This window comes from Sus scrofa, chromosome 3 (assembly GCF_054392235.1).
Source record: "Sus scrofa isolate SSC_HxYL_T2T_F1_AM1 chromosome 3, Sscrofa_HxYL_maternal_Yorkshire_Landrace_v2.0, whole genome shotgun sequence".
NCBI classification, from domain to species: domain Eukaryota; kingdom Metazoa; phylum Chordata; class Mammalia; order Artiodactyla; family Suidae; genus Sus; species Sus scrofa.
Window position 1 is genome coordinate 85,327,293 of NC_139385.1, and position 15,554 is coordinate 85,342,846.

At 44.3% G+C, this 15,554-nt stretch overlaps 1 protein-coding gene and 1 long non-coding RNA gene across 4 annotated transcripts in view; one reads left to right on the forward strand and one right to left on the reverse strand.

Moving 5' to 3' along the window:
• LOC146404742 (uncharacterized) overlaps positions 1–15,554 on the forward strand; it is a 44,866-nt gene that overhangs the window by 19,064 nt on the left and 10,248 nt on the right. The window contains exon 2 of one of the 2 annotated variants that reach the window (XR_014841796.1): positions 8,874–8,957. The exons of the other annotated variant lie outside the window; for it this stretch is intronic. This is a non-coding gene — a long non-coding RNA (uncharacterized LOC146404742). The remainder of the gene's footprint in view (positions 1–8,873; positions 8,958–15,554) is intronic. 2 annotated transcript variants of the gene reach the window in all.
• ANTXR1 (ANTXR cell adhesion molecule 1) overlaps positions 1,730–15,554 on the reverse strand; it is a 240,535-nt gene continuing 226,710 nt past the window's right edge. For both annotated transcript variants that reach the window (XM_003125066.7, XM_085019044.1), the window contains exon 18: positions 1,730–5,601. In XM_003125066.7, the coding sequence (XP_003125114.3) occupies positions 5,341–5,601 (261 nt within the window). In that variant the 3' untranslated portion in view covers positions 1,730–5,340. The remainder of the gene's footprint in view (positions 5,602–15,554) is intronic.

Below are 15,554 nucleotides of genomic sequence, written 5' to 3' on the forward strand. Positions count from 1 at the left end.
AACTTTAGGATGGTGGTGTTGTGGTTCATACCAACACAATTGTAACCAGAATTAATCAGAATAACATCATCTGTTTTGCATATGCCAAGGCTATGGCCTAATACCAAATGTTTGATAAAGGTAAGTAGCACTGACCTTGTTTACAATGTATTTAGATGGACAAAGTTATTATAGGGATTGTTCTACACCTAAGTGAGACCCCAGAGAGACACATAGTTATCTGAAGACAGAAAACTGGATTTAGTGATAAACACTGAGGATTTCCCACTCAAGTTCACAGTCAATACCTGATTAAGGATCTTATTCCTGTCAGTTTCTTTGTTTATTTGACTTAGTGCCTTGGAGTCCTACTCAGGGTAGTTGAAGTGATTTTATAAGAAAGTTGGTTGGCAATGCAAGCAATATATAAATAATATTTAAAAATTCTTCATACAATAAACATTTTTTCCTACTTCTAGTATTTTCCTGATTTTATCTGTTACCCTGAGATTAAATACAGCTGGAATTTATTTTGGTATAAGGAGTGAGGTAGGGCTCCAACTTCTCTTTTTCCTTCCAAATTGCTAGCCAGTTATCTCAAAATGATTTAATGAAGAATATAATTTTAAAATGTGCATGTGCCCAAAATGCTATTAAGATTGAATACTAATGAAATCTTGGAAAGAAATTGTGGCACAGCTTTTTTTTCAGATGGTTTTATTCCAATTAAGATGAATTCAAGGTTTAATGAGGATTTGTAAAGAAACAGATTCAGAACTAGTAAGAGACACTCTTTGACCTACAAAAAAATATAAGTAGAGGAGCTGGACTGAAGCTGCTAAGGAGATACACCAAAGTGCAAAAATAACAAAAATATTTTGAGGTGTATATAGATAGAAGGGTATTTATTGCAGCACTGTCTATGGCACTGCCTGGTTTCTTAAGCAAATGCAGATCTCTGGAGTTCTTTTTCTGTGAGTCAAATCAGTCATGGCTAGGTTTCTGTTATAGGCAGCCAAACACAATCCAAACTGATACAGTATGGTTTTTTTTGCGTGTGCTTCTCTACCTCTACTTTTTATTTTATTGTTTCATTTAGCATGGGTTACTTTTTAAAATCTAAAACTGTTATCGGAAATAAAGAATATGTTGAATGTGGACAGCTAAAGAAGAAATAAGAGTAATCAAAACAGTAAGAAGTTTAGTGGAGGGCACAAACTAATTGGGAAAAATCTGCTGAATGATAGCCATTTTATGATCAGGGTGTTGAGCACTTGAACAATCTACACTTTATTTTAAAAATTATATTAAAAATTAAAAATTTTTTTGTTTCTTTTTAGGGCAGCACCCACTGCATATGGAGGTTCCCAGTCTAGGGGTCCAATCGGAGCTACAGCTGCTGGCCTACACTACAGCCACAGCAATGCTCCAAGCCGTGTCTGTGACCTATACCACGCCTCATGGCAATGCCGGATCCTTAACCCACTGAGTGAGGCCAGGGATCAAACCCATAACGTCATGGTTCCTAGTTGGATTCGTTTCCGCTTTGCAGTGATGGCAACTCCTTAAAATTTTTTTTTTTTTTTTGGCTGCACCCATGGCATATGAAAGTTCCTGGGCTAGAGATGGACTCTGAGCCACAGCTGTGACCCATGCCACAGCTGTAGTAATGCCAGATCCTTAACCAGCTGTGCCACAGCAAGAACTCCTACACTTTATTTGTATAACAAAGAGACAACTAGTAAAAGAGTTGATTTTAAGAATTTATTATTTTTTTTAAAAAAAGCAAATTCCAGGGTTTGTCATTGTACACGTTCAGCCCATTCTCCTCTAGCAGGTACAGCAATAACTGATTTTTATAACAATGACTCAGAGGCGTCGAAGATTCATACTGTCTTCTGAATTATCACAGATAGAAGAAAGAATGAGAAGAAGAGCTTAATGTATTTAAAAAATCATATTCTAATTCTTTTAAATTGGTTATCCAAGTATGATAATATAATAGAGCTCAGATAACTAGAAAATGCAGTTGACTAGGACATCCCATTCCCATCTGGTGTGCATTAACAGGCTTTTTACTGGCTATATCTTTATATAGTTTGCAAACTAATTCAACCCATTTTTACACAGCATTAATTGATTTTTGAGTTGGCACCGGATCAAAACTGTTGCTCATTATCTCATCATTATTTTTCTCTAGTTCTTGGATGGATTTCCCTCATGTGACATAGTGTTTGGGCTTTATATGAGACTTCCAGATCACCTCTGGCCATTCTAGTGATATTTACAATAGGTTACCTATGGCCAAATATGTCCACCAACTCTGTTCTTGACTTTGGTAAAAGAGAGCCCTTGTATCTCACCAGAGCATGTGCCCAGCGGCAGGCCAGAAACTGTTTATGAGCTGGTCGTTACCAGAGGTAACCACTCAAGGTTCTTATTAATGCTGTGCAAACAAGGGTCTCGTCACTTCCGTAACTATTTGTACATTTATAAAAGCAATACAGTCATGGGAAAAACCAACAAGCACAGCTTGGTAGAATAACCTGCCATGAAATATCATTGACCTTATAATAATTTACTACAACCGTTCTTTTTATTCACACTGGATAGGAAATGCTTCCATCTAACACATGGAATATGAATATATACAACAGAAAGTTGGCCTTTATTAAAAAAAAAAACTTCATGAGGACAATAACATGGGGGTGGAAAAAAACAAATTTTGTGCAGTTTCCTGATCACAATCATATGTCTGCTACCTTTAACAGGGAATGACATAGGTATTGATCGATTTTACAAACCAGTTAAAGTATTTTCCTGCTTGTAATCACCTACCATTGAAACATTGCTTTTTTCATACTGTAGAGAAGTTTCTCCTTCTCCACTGAAATTCTAAGGAACTAGGGTTGACATGATGAGTCCATTTTAAGGACAAACCCTGTGAATCCCCTTCAAAGTCATTATGTATTTGCAGTTCCCTATTATATCTGAGAGTTCACCAAAACAACATCTTGGAAACTGCACAGGGCTTCTGATTGATGTGTGGTTGAGATTGTTGCATTCTCACCTGATACCTGCCATCTTGTTGCACAACAGTGTCAACATCTTGGCGTGTACTTTCCGACGGCTGCAGTGAGCCATGCGGCAGTGGTATGGGGTGGACTGTTTTGTACCGCCAGCAGTCAAAACAGTGGCCAGGGGCTCAACCTCTCTACGCGGTGAGCCCGGGGAACCCATTCGCCTATGGAATGGTTTTCTGGAGTCCAGCAATGTCACTGCAGGTGACCAAGACATTCTGACCTCTGCTTCATGACCCCTGTTTCATGGGGGGACTATTCTAAAGAAGAAGCCTAATATTCTAAAAATAGATAATATAGGTTAGGTTAGGGGGTGGGGGAGGGAGGTTGCTTTCGTAAGCCCTGGAAACCATCTCTGATTTTAGCTCTATGAGAAAGCTGGGACAGTCTCTGGAAGTGGCAGGCTGGGAGGAGGGCTGAGTCCGAGGTACACCTGGAGAAGGGTCAGTATGGCGTTGGCACTGCACATTTAGTGCCTGTGGCTCCCCCACTAAGCCATGCTGCCTAGAGCTATTTTCTCCTGACTGCCCCAGGGTTTCCCCATTCTCCCACACAATCCCTGCTTGATTTGGCTTTCTAAAGTTGGGAGGGTGCTTAGGGTTCATTTATCTCTCAGTTCCGCTGATGAGTGGTGGCTCTTTGGCATTGTGAGTGAAAATTGTGAAGAAATCATTGGGCTCCGTGGAAAAGAGTGCTGTGACTGATGAGCAACGTCTGCCATGGCTACAAGCACTGCTGAGTAGGAAATGCATGCCAGGTTTTATACCTCTGTTCTAAGTAGGATCAAAGAATGAGGTTGGCTTGATGGGTTCCTGAAGGATCTCTGGAGACCACAGCCCAAAGTTTGTATTTATATTCTGCTTTGTTCCTGAAAAGATTTAAGGGTTTGGGGAGTGGAATTTTAAGACCTGTGGAAAGTCGGAGGGGGAGGTAATTTTGAACAGGTTGGTGCAGGAGACCCTAAACAATGGCCTCTGTTTTCACCCTTTGGTGATGAAGCCCAATGTTTAGAAAGTGAGTATAGGGCTTACTGATGACAGGGATTTGGAAAGCCTTGAGGGAGTGGAGTGGTTCCCAGGCACGGTTTGAATTTCAGGTGGCTGATAATATTTGCGAGTATGTTGAAAAGCCAAGGAGAAAAATATTGTATCCACACACACAATGCTTTTTGGGGGGATAAATTCCATATTATGTCAGGACTATTATCTCTCAGCTCTACCTAGAAGTCTCTGGTGCACAACTTGACCAAGAGAGAAAAACAAAATCAGGGAAATTGTGTGACAGGGTTAGTGATACCATTTTGGAAAGATCAACTCATATCTGTCTCTGGAAAACAGGATCCATCCCGTCCTCGTATCTCACGTGATTTAAATCGAAGTCAAATCTTGGTTTTTTTTAAAAACATGAATCATTAACAAGTTGCTCTTTGACAATGCCACCGTCTGCTGATTTAGGGACCGTGTTGGGCCAAAGCCAGCCACCTCCAGCTGCTGATGGCTTGTGGGTTTTAGAAACTGTCTGATGCTCCCATCAGTACTTGCCTGTCAATGCACACACCTGATTTCACTTACACAGCAACATGGCAACATACCTTTTCCATCAGTAAACAACAGCCTTCTTCCTCACCTGGACACTGGGAGAATTTGGAAGGAAAACAAGGCATATGTTTTTACTCCTCTGCAAATCCCAGAACATGCTTTTGGATACGTGTCTGATGTTGAGTTCTTGCCACAGTGGGGACCCCAAGCTTTCCCCGGAGTTGTAGACAAAGGGTTTCTCCCTTCCGGGGTGGCACACAGGGGTGAGGATTCCTTGATTGCTGGGCCAAGGGTCCAGGGTCAAGTGACGGAGGTGGAGTGGAGGAGCGAAGGCAGCATTCAGCAACCCAGCAATGGTATTTCTTATCTGACTCTGCATTTCACCCTCAGAGAAAGGATTTTCTCATTGGTCTCCATGAGACACAATCCCATTTAGAGCATCTCAGCAGTTTCACTGCCTCTGGAACCTTCTAGAGGTGATGGCTGGCTGGCTCTCATTGTGACTGTGGTTGCCTCATCTTTTGTTTTCAGGCAATTCAAAATTTCGATTTCTTTCCGCTGATCACAATTGTTGGTGTATTGGTGTGACAAACCAATTTGCAAAGTGTGTGAACGTTGGTGGGCTTTCTCACCACTCGTTTCCAAAGTGGAAGCCTCCTCTAACTGGAAAGACGGGTCCTAACACCACAGAGGCGCCTCCTCCCCAAAGTTTCTGAGAGAACCCAGAGCTTGAACCGTGGGTTCTAGACAGAAGGCCTAGGAGGAGGTCGGGAGGGGGGTGGTGCCCTGTTGGGAGGGGGAGCCTGAGGAGGAGGGGGGAGGATGGAAGGTGGGGATGGAATTGGAGGGGTGGGGGCGCTGGGTGGTGGGGGCGGGCAGTGGGGAGCAGGGGGTGGTGGGGTGTATATGGGGGCAGGAGGCGGCGAGGTGGTGTGGTAGGCGTTGTTTAGGGGGTACTTGGCGGGTGGATTGTTCTTGACTCTGGTGAAGTTGATGCAGCGACCCTGGAAGAGAATCAGAGAGAAGAAACCATGAGCTGACGCTTGCCAGGGGCTTATAACAGGGCAGGTGGGAGGTGCCGGGGTGGCCTGAAAGAAACATGAAGAAGGCCGACATCACGTCTCTGTCAAGGCTCTACCAGCAACAGAACTCGACACCACATAAGCTCCCCATTTCCTTTTCCTGGGCTCACTGTGCTGCAAGATTATTTGTTCGATTTCATTTTTCCTGGAGTCTCTCTCTCTCTCAAGAGAAGGGGCTTTGGTTGAGGGGGTCCCTCTTCTTCCAGATGCTGCTGCACCTGCCCAGGCGCCCTGAGAGTCTCAAGAAATTCAACCTGGGGACCTTTAATTGCAAAGCAGGCATCTACCCTGAATTCTGCTTTCCCCCCACAATTCCTGGGGACCTGACCCGACCATGCAGGGTAGATACCTGGAACCCCCAGAGCAGCATCGTGAAAGGCCAGAATCTGAAGCCAGCCCTGGGTAGCCCTTTCTCCCCTGAGGCACCACCTCTCTGCTCTCCAGAATCACAGCCCCAACATCCGCACACCCCTCACAGATACTCTAGTCTCAGCAAGCACCTTCTGCTCAGCCCTGGGCTCTGCAAGGGACAGAAGGGACTCACCCCTTCACAAAGTTCCCCTTCTGGTGTGTGGACCCCTTCATCTTTCCCTTACGACCCTCCCTGCCTGCCTACGGAGGGGATCCTCCCAGCCTTGCGGGGGCCCTGGCCTTTTTTGAACTTCGCAGGCTGATGGGGGCATCTTCTTCTCCCTACGGTGTTGCTGTCAGAATGCTGACAGCATCCCTCCAGGGGAGGCCGGGGCCGGGCCACCCCTCTGAGGCCGCCCTGCCCCTTTTCCACGCCTGCTCATTTTAACCTGATTTTCACCCAATGCAGGCATTATACTGGGGCTGGGGAGGAGTGTGGGATTTTGCCTGGCTTCACCCTTCAGGATGGACATTGATCCTGTGGTGTCCAACCTGCACGGGATTTGCCCAGAGAGGCCAGGGTTTCCCTTTCCAGGCCTTTTGCGGAAAAGCCTGAGGGGGATTGAAGAGGGCGAGGCTGAGGTGTTTAAGGACCAGTGACCTGTAGGACAAGAGAGAAATACAAATGTGAGATCTGAGACTCGGCTTGGGGACTGAGTCATGGCAGGGGCATGATGCATGTTTGTGGGAGCCGGTGGGGGCCGAGAAAAGCTTTCCTCACACGGGGAAAACCCCGCTCATCCTTCGGTCCTGAGTCAGGTCCCTTCTCTCCTCACCCCTTTCCTCCCTCCCAGAGCTCTTTAGTCGTGCTCCACACCACACATGAAGCCTGCATACGGTAACGGTTTCTTCTGCTTGGCTCCCTGACTAGATGAGAAACTTCTGGAAGGCAGTGACCTTGTTTCCTCCTTTGCTGCTCCACTGTTGGTTTGGGAATCACAATGCCATATTTTAATGCCAGCACCCCATTTGCTCCAAGCTTGCATTTCATGAGATGAAACCAGGACCTAACCTCCTTAGGTTCTGACTGGGGTCCATGAACAGCAGAAATCAGCTCCCATCTTCTTGCTGCATTGCCCACAACTCCCAGATCATGGTCCAACTTTCACCAGTTAAGTCAATTTTGTGACCCAGTATCGCGAATTCCCATTTGTCCAAGCGGCCCTCTAAGGCTCGGTTGCAGTTTATTCATGATCCTGGATAAAGCGCTCTCCTCCTAGATGTCAAAGTCCTAACGATGACCACCCGTGAGAAGTTCCTGTAAGGGGCAACTCAGAGCTGGGATTTACTGTACTGCATACTCCGTTCTTTATTCCTAGAAAAATGCCCTGTCAGACCAAGAGACTAGAGCGAACCATTTCCTTTAAAAATGAAGGAAAATTCCGATCCTGGGGAAGGAGCTGCTGGTGCCTGGGGTCGAGATCCCATATGGCTTCAGAGTTCCTTCAAGCCTGGCCATCCCACAGCCCTCTCCCTCTGTTTAGGGATCAGTGATGGGGAGCTGGGGCCATAGAGGAGGTGACTCAATCCTGAAGCCTGTTTACTTATTTCACACAATTGTAACTCTAATATTTTGACCAAAGATAAAATCAGGAGCTCCCAGCCTTCTTTTACCAGTACTTCTGTTCATAATCCACATTAGGCTTCCTAAATGTCTTCAAGAAGATCTGAAAGGGGGAGGAGTTCACACTGTGGCACAACAGGATTGGTGGTGTCTTGGGAGCGCTGGGACATAGGAGGTTTGATTCTCCACCTGGCTCGGTGGGTTAAGGATCTGGTGTGGCCACAGCTATGGCTTAGGTCGAGACTGTGGCTCGGATGTGATCCCTCGCCCGGGAACTCCATATGCTGTGGGGTGGCCAGGAAAAAAAAAAAAAAGAAAAACAGCTGAAAGGGGAGATCTCTTGTGGCACAGTGGGTTAAGGATCTGGCGTTGTCACTGCCTGAGGCTTGGGTTGCTGTTGTGGCACGGGTTTGATCCCTGGCCCAGGAACTTCCACATGCTGTGGGTGCAGCCAAAAAAAAAAAAAAAAAAAAATCTGAAAGGATTCACAGATGATCTTTCATATCTGTCAGCTGAAGATGGAGTAAAAGGGGACAGAGTGGGGTGGGCATAGGAGCAAGGTGGGAGAAAGACCTTTCTAGATCAGCTCTTCCCCAGCTGCCATCACAGCCAGAGCAGCGGAAGGGCAGGGGTGGCGGGGTGGGGGAGAAGCAGAGAGCACCCCTTCCTGAAGCCAGTGACACCCCAGGGATTCCCCATGGCCACCTTCTCCAGAACACAGGTTGTGGTTCATTACAGACCCAGCACGTTAGCACTGAGCACTGCAGCCCTGAGACAGAGGGGAGGGGGCAAGCTCACCACCTCTGCCCCACCCCCATCAAGTGACACCCCACTGCATGACAGGGGGTAGGGGTAGTGCACCACCTGCCACATACAGTCTTGATGAGGATTAACTTAATCAGTGTCGGTGCAGGGCTTGGACCGGTGCCTGGCACATTGTACTTGGTACATGAAAAGGAGTCTAGGTGGGAAACATGCTCAGACATCATAATGTCCTTGTCTAAGGGTAAAGTCGAGCTGGAGGTGGTAGCAGGTTTTCTGACTCCTGGTTTAGTGCCTTCTGGGCAAGCTGCTGGCTAGAACCACCACACTCCTCACCTGGTTTCTAGGATAAAACTGGTTTATGGGGAAAAAATGTAGCATGGGACAAGTGACCAGAGCTGCTCCCAGAGCCTGTTCTCTTCCACACCCTCTTCTACCCTCTAACTCTTTCTTATAGGACACACAGTTGACTGGTGATGCATTTACACAGACTTATCATCCTGAAAAGAAGATGCAAACACTGCATAAACAATCCCGGGGGGTAAGTTACAGTAAGACGCAATTAGGACTTCAGGGAGGGGTGTGGCTACAAATTAAGGTCCTAAAACCTGGAGCCAAAGAAGCCAACACAAACACTGTAATACTTAGACCATATAATTGGCCCAAAGATCAGTTTACACGACATCATTTTTTTTGCTTGCGAGAGGATAATAGAAAGGCCAGATGTTCTCAGTGTCATATATGCCAGCAAATCTGCACCAGTGTTTGGTTAAAAGGTTGCCAGGACAATTGGAGCACTTAGTTCCTATGCTGGTCTTTGTAACCAGTTTAATTCTTTGCAGTATTGTTTTTGGGCAATTTGATTCAGGTCCAGTATTTGGCTTTGACCTCAGTTTACCTCGGCTTGCTCATCTGCAAAGTATAAATGCCAATTATTTTCACACATTAGCAACAAAATGTTCTGATTAAATTTTAACAAGAAGATGCAACAATATCTATTGCTAAGTGGTGGCTTAGCAGAATGCTAGGAGGTGTTCTTCTTGGGCTGAAAAATGCCACTTTGATTTGACTGAATGTAACGGAGGTGGGAGGATTATTAGAAATGTCTGGGATGATTAGACATCATCCACTTTATTTATTATCAAAACCCCATGAGCTAGGTCAGAGTTCCCACTGTGGTGCAGTGGGTTAAGGATCTGGTGTTGCTGCTGCTGTCATGTAGGTTGCAGCTGCGGCTTAGATTTGATCCCTGGCCTGGGAAATTCCATATGCTGCGGGTGCAGCCAAAAAAACACCCCATGAGCTAAGTATTATTTTCTTCATTGTATTGAAGGGCTCAGACCTATTTAAATTAAGTGCCCAAGACACATTGTGCTTGTAAATTGTAGAAATAGGATTAAGAATTAGATCTGCTTGCCTTAAGCTCTTTTCTCCCTTTTTACTGTATTATCCTGAATTTACAAAAAGTGCACTCAAAGTGTAAGTAATGCCACAAACCACTTGTGGATGGTATCACACAATGTAGCACTTGGGCACAATCCATCAGCTCTTGACATAGCTGTCAAGTCAAGAGATCTTTCCAGGGAGTTTCCTAGTGGCCTAGTGGTTAAGGATCTAGCATTGTCACTCCTGTGGCCTGGTTTCATCCCTGGCCTGGATGGGAATTTCCATAACCCATGAGTACATCAAAAAAAAAAAAAAAAAGAAAGATGTTTCCAAAATGTAAGTCTGGTCAAGTCACTCCCCAAGTAAACATCTTTCAGTGGTTCCCCATCATTTAAAAAAATAAAATCCAAATGTTTCCCTTTAATACCATATGTGGCCCTTTGTGATCTGGTCCTTGCTTACATCTTTCAATTAAATCCTTGCTCTTTTATTGCAGGCTGCCAGCCCAGTCTCTCCTAAGCCCTCCATAAATACTTGTTTAATGAAGACTCTTGTCTACTACTTGTACTCTTCTCAGTATAAACCTCGCTCCCCAATGGGTGGATGAATGTCTCTGAGGTGCCATCTGGGTCTTCTCCTTTTGAGATCTTTGTAAGCAGGTTCAAGTTTAACCTGGCACTCAACAGAGGGTCAACTCTGAGGGTCTCTGAGATGGAGCAGACTTCCTAGAAAGCTCAGATTTCCCCTGCAAGTTTAGGATCAAAGGCCCATGAGCTCATGGCTGTGGGGTTACATTTCTTCACTCACCCCCTGATGGCCCCTTTGCACATTCTCTAGAGGATTAGTCTAAGGGTGGCAGGAGTTCTCTGTGCTCCCCTTGATTTCCACACTTGAAATGTTGACATGCTACCTTTAAAAAAATACCTCGGGAGTTCCCATCATGGCTCAGTGGAAACAAATCCAACTAGTATCCATGAGGATGCAGGTTCGATCCCTGGTCTTGCTCAGTGGGTGAGCGACCTGGCGTTGCCGTGAGCTCTGAGGTAGGTCACAGATTTGGCTAGTTTCCCGTGTTGCTGTGGCTGTGGCTGTGGCTGGCAGCTGTAGCTCTGATTTGACCCTTAGCCTGGGAACTTCCATATGCAGCGAGTACAGCCCTAAAAAGCAAAAACCAAAAATAAAATTAAAAAAAAAACACACCTTTTTTTGGGTTCACTTTTCATGGATGTATCAAAGGAGTACTCTACCTAAACTGGAGGGGAAACACTCTGAAACGACCATGGTATAGTCAGGATGAAAGATCTTATCGACCAGCTTCTGGCTTCTTCCCAGCTTTGAGTTGCAGACACTGATGGTCCAAGGAGAGCAGACAGGAAACTGGGGGTGTGGGACTGTGGTCTGTCTTTCCTGCGGCCCTGGGCTGGGAGGCAGAGTGCTGCCTCCAGTTCTGCCTCTAGCATATTCATTAGGAAATCCTGAGTCCCTTTCTCTCCTTGGGCCTCAGCTTCTTTATCTGTGAAACAAAATTGCTGTGCCAGCTAGATGCCATTCAAGGGCCTTTCAGCCCTAGGATTTAAAAATTCTATCACTGTTCAAATTGTTTGGCAACCCTGTAACATGGATACTTTAATCTGAATTCTTTAGGGGCAGCCAGTTTGCACATCTTTTTATACCACTTAGCTTGGCTAAGTCTTCGCCTTGCATATTTTCCAGTGGGTCATTAGATTTGCAAAACAATCATAAACTGAACTTTCAGAATTGGATTCTCCATGGTCTTTTGTTACCATGGTAAAGAGTCAAGCTTGCCTGAGAATTCTGAATTTGGGTTTGTGGGCTGATGGGGGAGATGTGAGAATCGCTGAGGGCTGATTGTGTTCGAAAGACTTGCCAGTGGTGAGCTCATGTTGTGCTGAGTGTCATAAAACATCTGTTTGGGTACCAGGAGCCCTCCACGGTGAGGGAGCTGGCCTTCAGGGATGGTTAAAAATATGCCATGGCTTCCACCAATGAAACCAAATAGTTTCCTATGAACAGAGGTCACTTAAGGAAATTGGATTTCACAGGAAAAATATTAAGATAATCGGATGGAAAAAGTAGAACGTGTCCGCCAAGTTTCTTCTGACAAATACCTTTACTTTCTGGCCCAGTTCTCCCCATGGATTGTCTTGTTTGGAGGTATTTCTCAGGTTCCAAATGGATTCAGTTTTCAGAGTTTGTTTTATGTCAGTTGTTTAGAATGAGGAGCATAATTTCTAGCTTACATCACTCTCGTAAATGGGGGGTGGTGCTCAAACTAGACCACAAAAGCTCATGGGCGTGTTGAAGCAACTGACCTAATTCTGCTGATGTAGGTGCTCTGGTGATAAATGAAAGTCATGAACAATGAATGGAGGGAGGGCTGGATCGGATGACTCACTCGTGCCTTTCTCCTGTCCCATTCCCTTCATTTGTTAAGTCTCTTGTGCAGGCACCCTTTTGATAAATGCCTTTTGAGTGCCCGCTCTGTCCCAGATACCTTACCAGGTGCTGCAGACAGTGCTGAGCAACCGAACACAAAAACATGGAGTCCAGAATTGGAGACAGACAGCAGTCAAACGATCCCACAAATAAATGGGCCCCAGCACCAGATCTGTGCTCTGTGACACTGGCCTCGGCCATAATTGCCTGGACCAGGGGATGGATCCCTAATCTGAGGCAGACCGGTCAGATCCTCTCTTTGGGGAGTTTGCAGGCACTCAGTCAATTAAGGCTGGTCCCTTGAATAGAGGGGATGTAAGTGGAAATCCCCACAATCAGGGAGAAGCAGGTTCAGATTCTTTTCCTTAAAGACTTCTCTCATCCATTCATTCCTCCACACCCTCGTCGTTGCTCATCTTCTATAACTTCAGCCCCTAAGTAAACCAGGCTTCCTACTTTCAGCCTTTCTCTTTTCCAGTGATATTTTGGTTTCCATATACACACCCACATATAAAAGAAAGTGCATGCACATAGATATACATATGTGTTCATGCACATGGGTACACAGAGGTATGTATATATAAGATGTATATATATTCCTGTATATGTAACAGTTTATATGTTTCTATACATAAACATATACACATACATACACCTAGACAACATTTAATGTTGTCTTCCTGCTTCAACTCTTCCATGTCTCCCCACCTTCTATAGGAAAATATCCAGGTTTCTCAGCACGAATCGGCCTGGCTCCCGTAATATTTCTTTACACCATTCCAAATTATTTTCTTTTTTTGAACCCCACACTTCGACTTTGGTCCATCATTTGAAATGAAGACACCATGCTCTGGCTTCTCATTTAACAGCATTCCTTCAGAGGCCCAAGTCAAGGGCAGGGACAAAGTGGCACTGAGGTACCTGTCCTGCCTTCCTCCTCTTTCTCAAAGCTGGAGCGGAGGGCAAAGAGAAGGGTGTGTTGTGAGTGCTGATGCCAGAGTCCTTCTCAACCCCCTTTTCACCGCCACACACTCGCCCTGCCTATAAACCTCATATCATAGCCTGCCTTTTATGTGCTGTTCATGGAAAAGAATCCAAGGTCAATTCCTTTCGTTATTTGATTCATTTTGCTGACACACATGCTGGCACCCTCTCCATAATAACCTCTTTGGATGCCAGAACTGAGGGTAAGATGAAAGCACGAAGGAAATATTTGGGAACAGAAGGAAACTAGAAGAATGAAAGAGTAGAAAGAAAAATGATACATTTTTAGTGGGACACGTGTAAACACAGGATTTGTTAAGAACTACTACGGAGATAAGACTTATTTAAGAACAAAATCCCCCCCTTTTAGCTGATTACAAAGTTCTGCCTTTTCTTTGTGGAAAATTTGAAAAATGCACAAAGGAAGGAGGAAGAAGAGGAGGGGAGAATTTCATGATCACACTCTGAGAGTTAACATGTGCACATCCTTTCAGATCACACACACACACACACACACACATACACACACACACGCACACTGGTTGGTGCATGCATTTACAAAAAGGGGTGTCCTGTATCAAAAATTTTTTAATAAAATGTGGTAACCATTGCTCCCCCCACCATTTCCATTATTATTATTATCATATTGTTGCTTTTTAGGGCCACACCCACGGCATATGGAGGCTCCCAGGCTGGGGGTCGAATCAGAGCTACAGCTGCTGGCCTACTCCACAGCCACAGCAACGCAGGATCTGAGCTGCATCTACGACCTACACCACAGCTCACGGCAATGCCGGATCCTTAACCCACTGAGCGAGGCCAGGGATCAAACTTGTGTCCTCATGGATGCCAGTCAGATTCGTTTCTGCTGAGCCACAAGGGAATTCCTGAGCTACAATGGGAACTCCAGAATTATTAGTTTCTTAAAAGCAAGAGAAAATTCTCTCAAGATCTTTCTGGACGTGCTGTTTCTCTTTGGGGACTTTAAGTTTTGCCACAGATATTGACCTATTCAGATTTTGTACTTTTTCTTGAATCCATTTTCATAATTTATCCTTTCTTAGAAAGTCATTCATTTCATTAAGATTTTTTAAATCATCTGCATGGATCTATCCTTTGTACACAGACAATTCTGACAATTAAACAGATCTCTTTATTTGTGATGATACTCTTTTGTCATTATTAATATTATACATATTTACATGACTTTTATTTGACTTTCAAAGATTTGTCAATGATAACGGTATTACCAAAGATATATTTTTTAGGACTGCACCTGTGGCATATGGAAGTTCCTGGGTCAAGTGTTGAATCAGAGCTGCAGCTGAGGCCAACGCCACAGCCATGGCAATGCCAGATCCAAGCTGCATCTGCAACCTATGCTGGATCCTTAATCCACTGCGCAAGGCCAGAGATAGAACTTCTATCCACACAGAGACAACAGTGAGTCCTTAACCTGCTGAACCATAATGGGAACTCCTCCAAAGAAATTTTTTAAGACTTATTTTTCAGTTTTACCTTTTTTCTTGGTTTTCATTAATTTGTTCTTATATTTATAGAGTCCTTCCTTGTTTTTCTTGTAGATTTGTTTCATATTCTTTTCTAAATTTGAATGTTTAGCTCCTTTGCTTTCATTTTTTTTCCTTTTTAATGAAAAAAATTAAGGCTATAATTTTTCCAATTCCCATAGGTTTTTATTGTGGTGTTCCAACTGTCATTATTTTGTAGAATCCCAGTAACTGTCGTTTTCATTTCCTCTTAGACTCAACAGTAATTTATGAGAGTATTTTAAAACTTCTAAGGGCTTTTAAAAGAAGTGTTTAATCCCTTATTGTTAACTTCCAATTATGTTTTTTGCTTTTGTTTTTTTTTTTTGTCCTTTTTTTTTTTTTTTTTTTTTTTAAGGGCCGTACCCACTACACATGGAGGTTCCCAGGCTAGGGGTTGAATCGGAGCTGTAGCTGTTGGCCTATGCCAGGACCAAAGCAACGCCAGATCATTAACCACTGATCTAGGCCAGGGATGGAACACACAACCTCATGGTTCCTAATTGGATTCCTTTCCGCTGCACCACAATGGGAACTCCTGCTTTTGTTTTTGTGGTGGTGATGTCGTGGCAAAACCATCGCCTGTAAAAATTATACTTTCTCTTCTTTTTTTCAGGTATTCTTTGTTGCCTAATTATAGTCATTTTTTACAAATTTTAAAAACAATGTGAATTTTCTACTTGATGGGTGCCCTGTTAAGTAAGTGTCCATAAATTATTTGTCTTAGATTAGCCTCTGTATCTTTAATTTTCTTTTTCTATCAG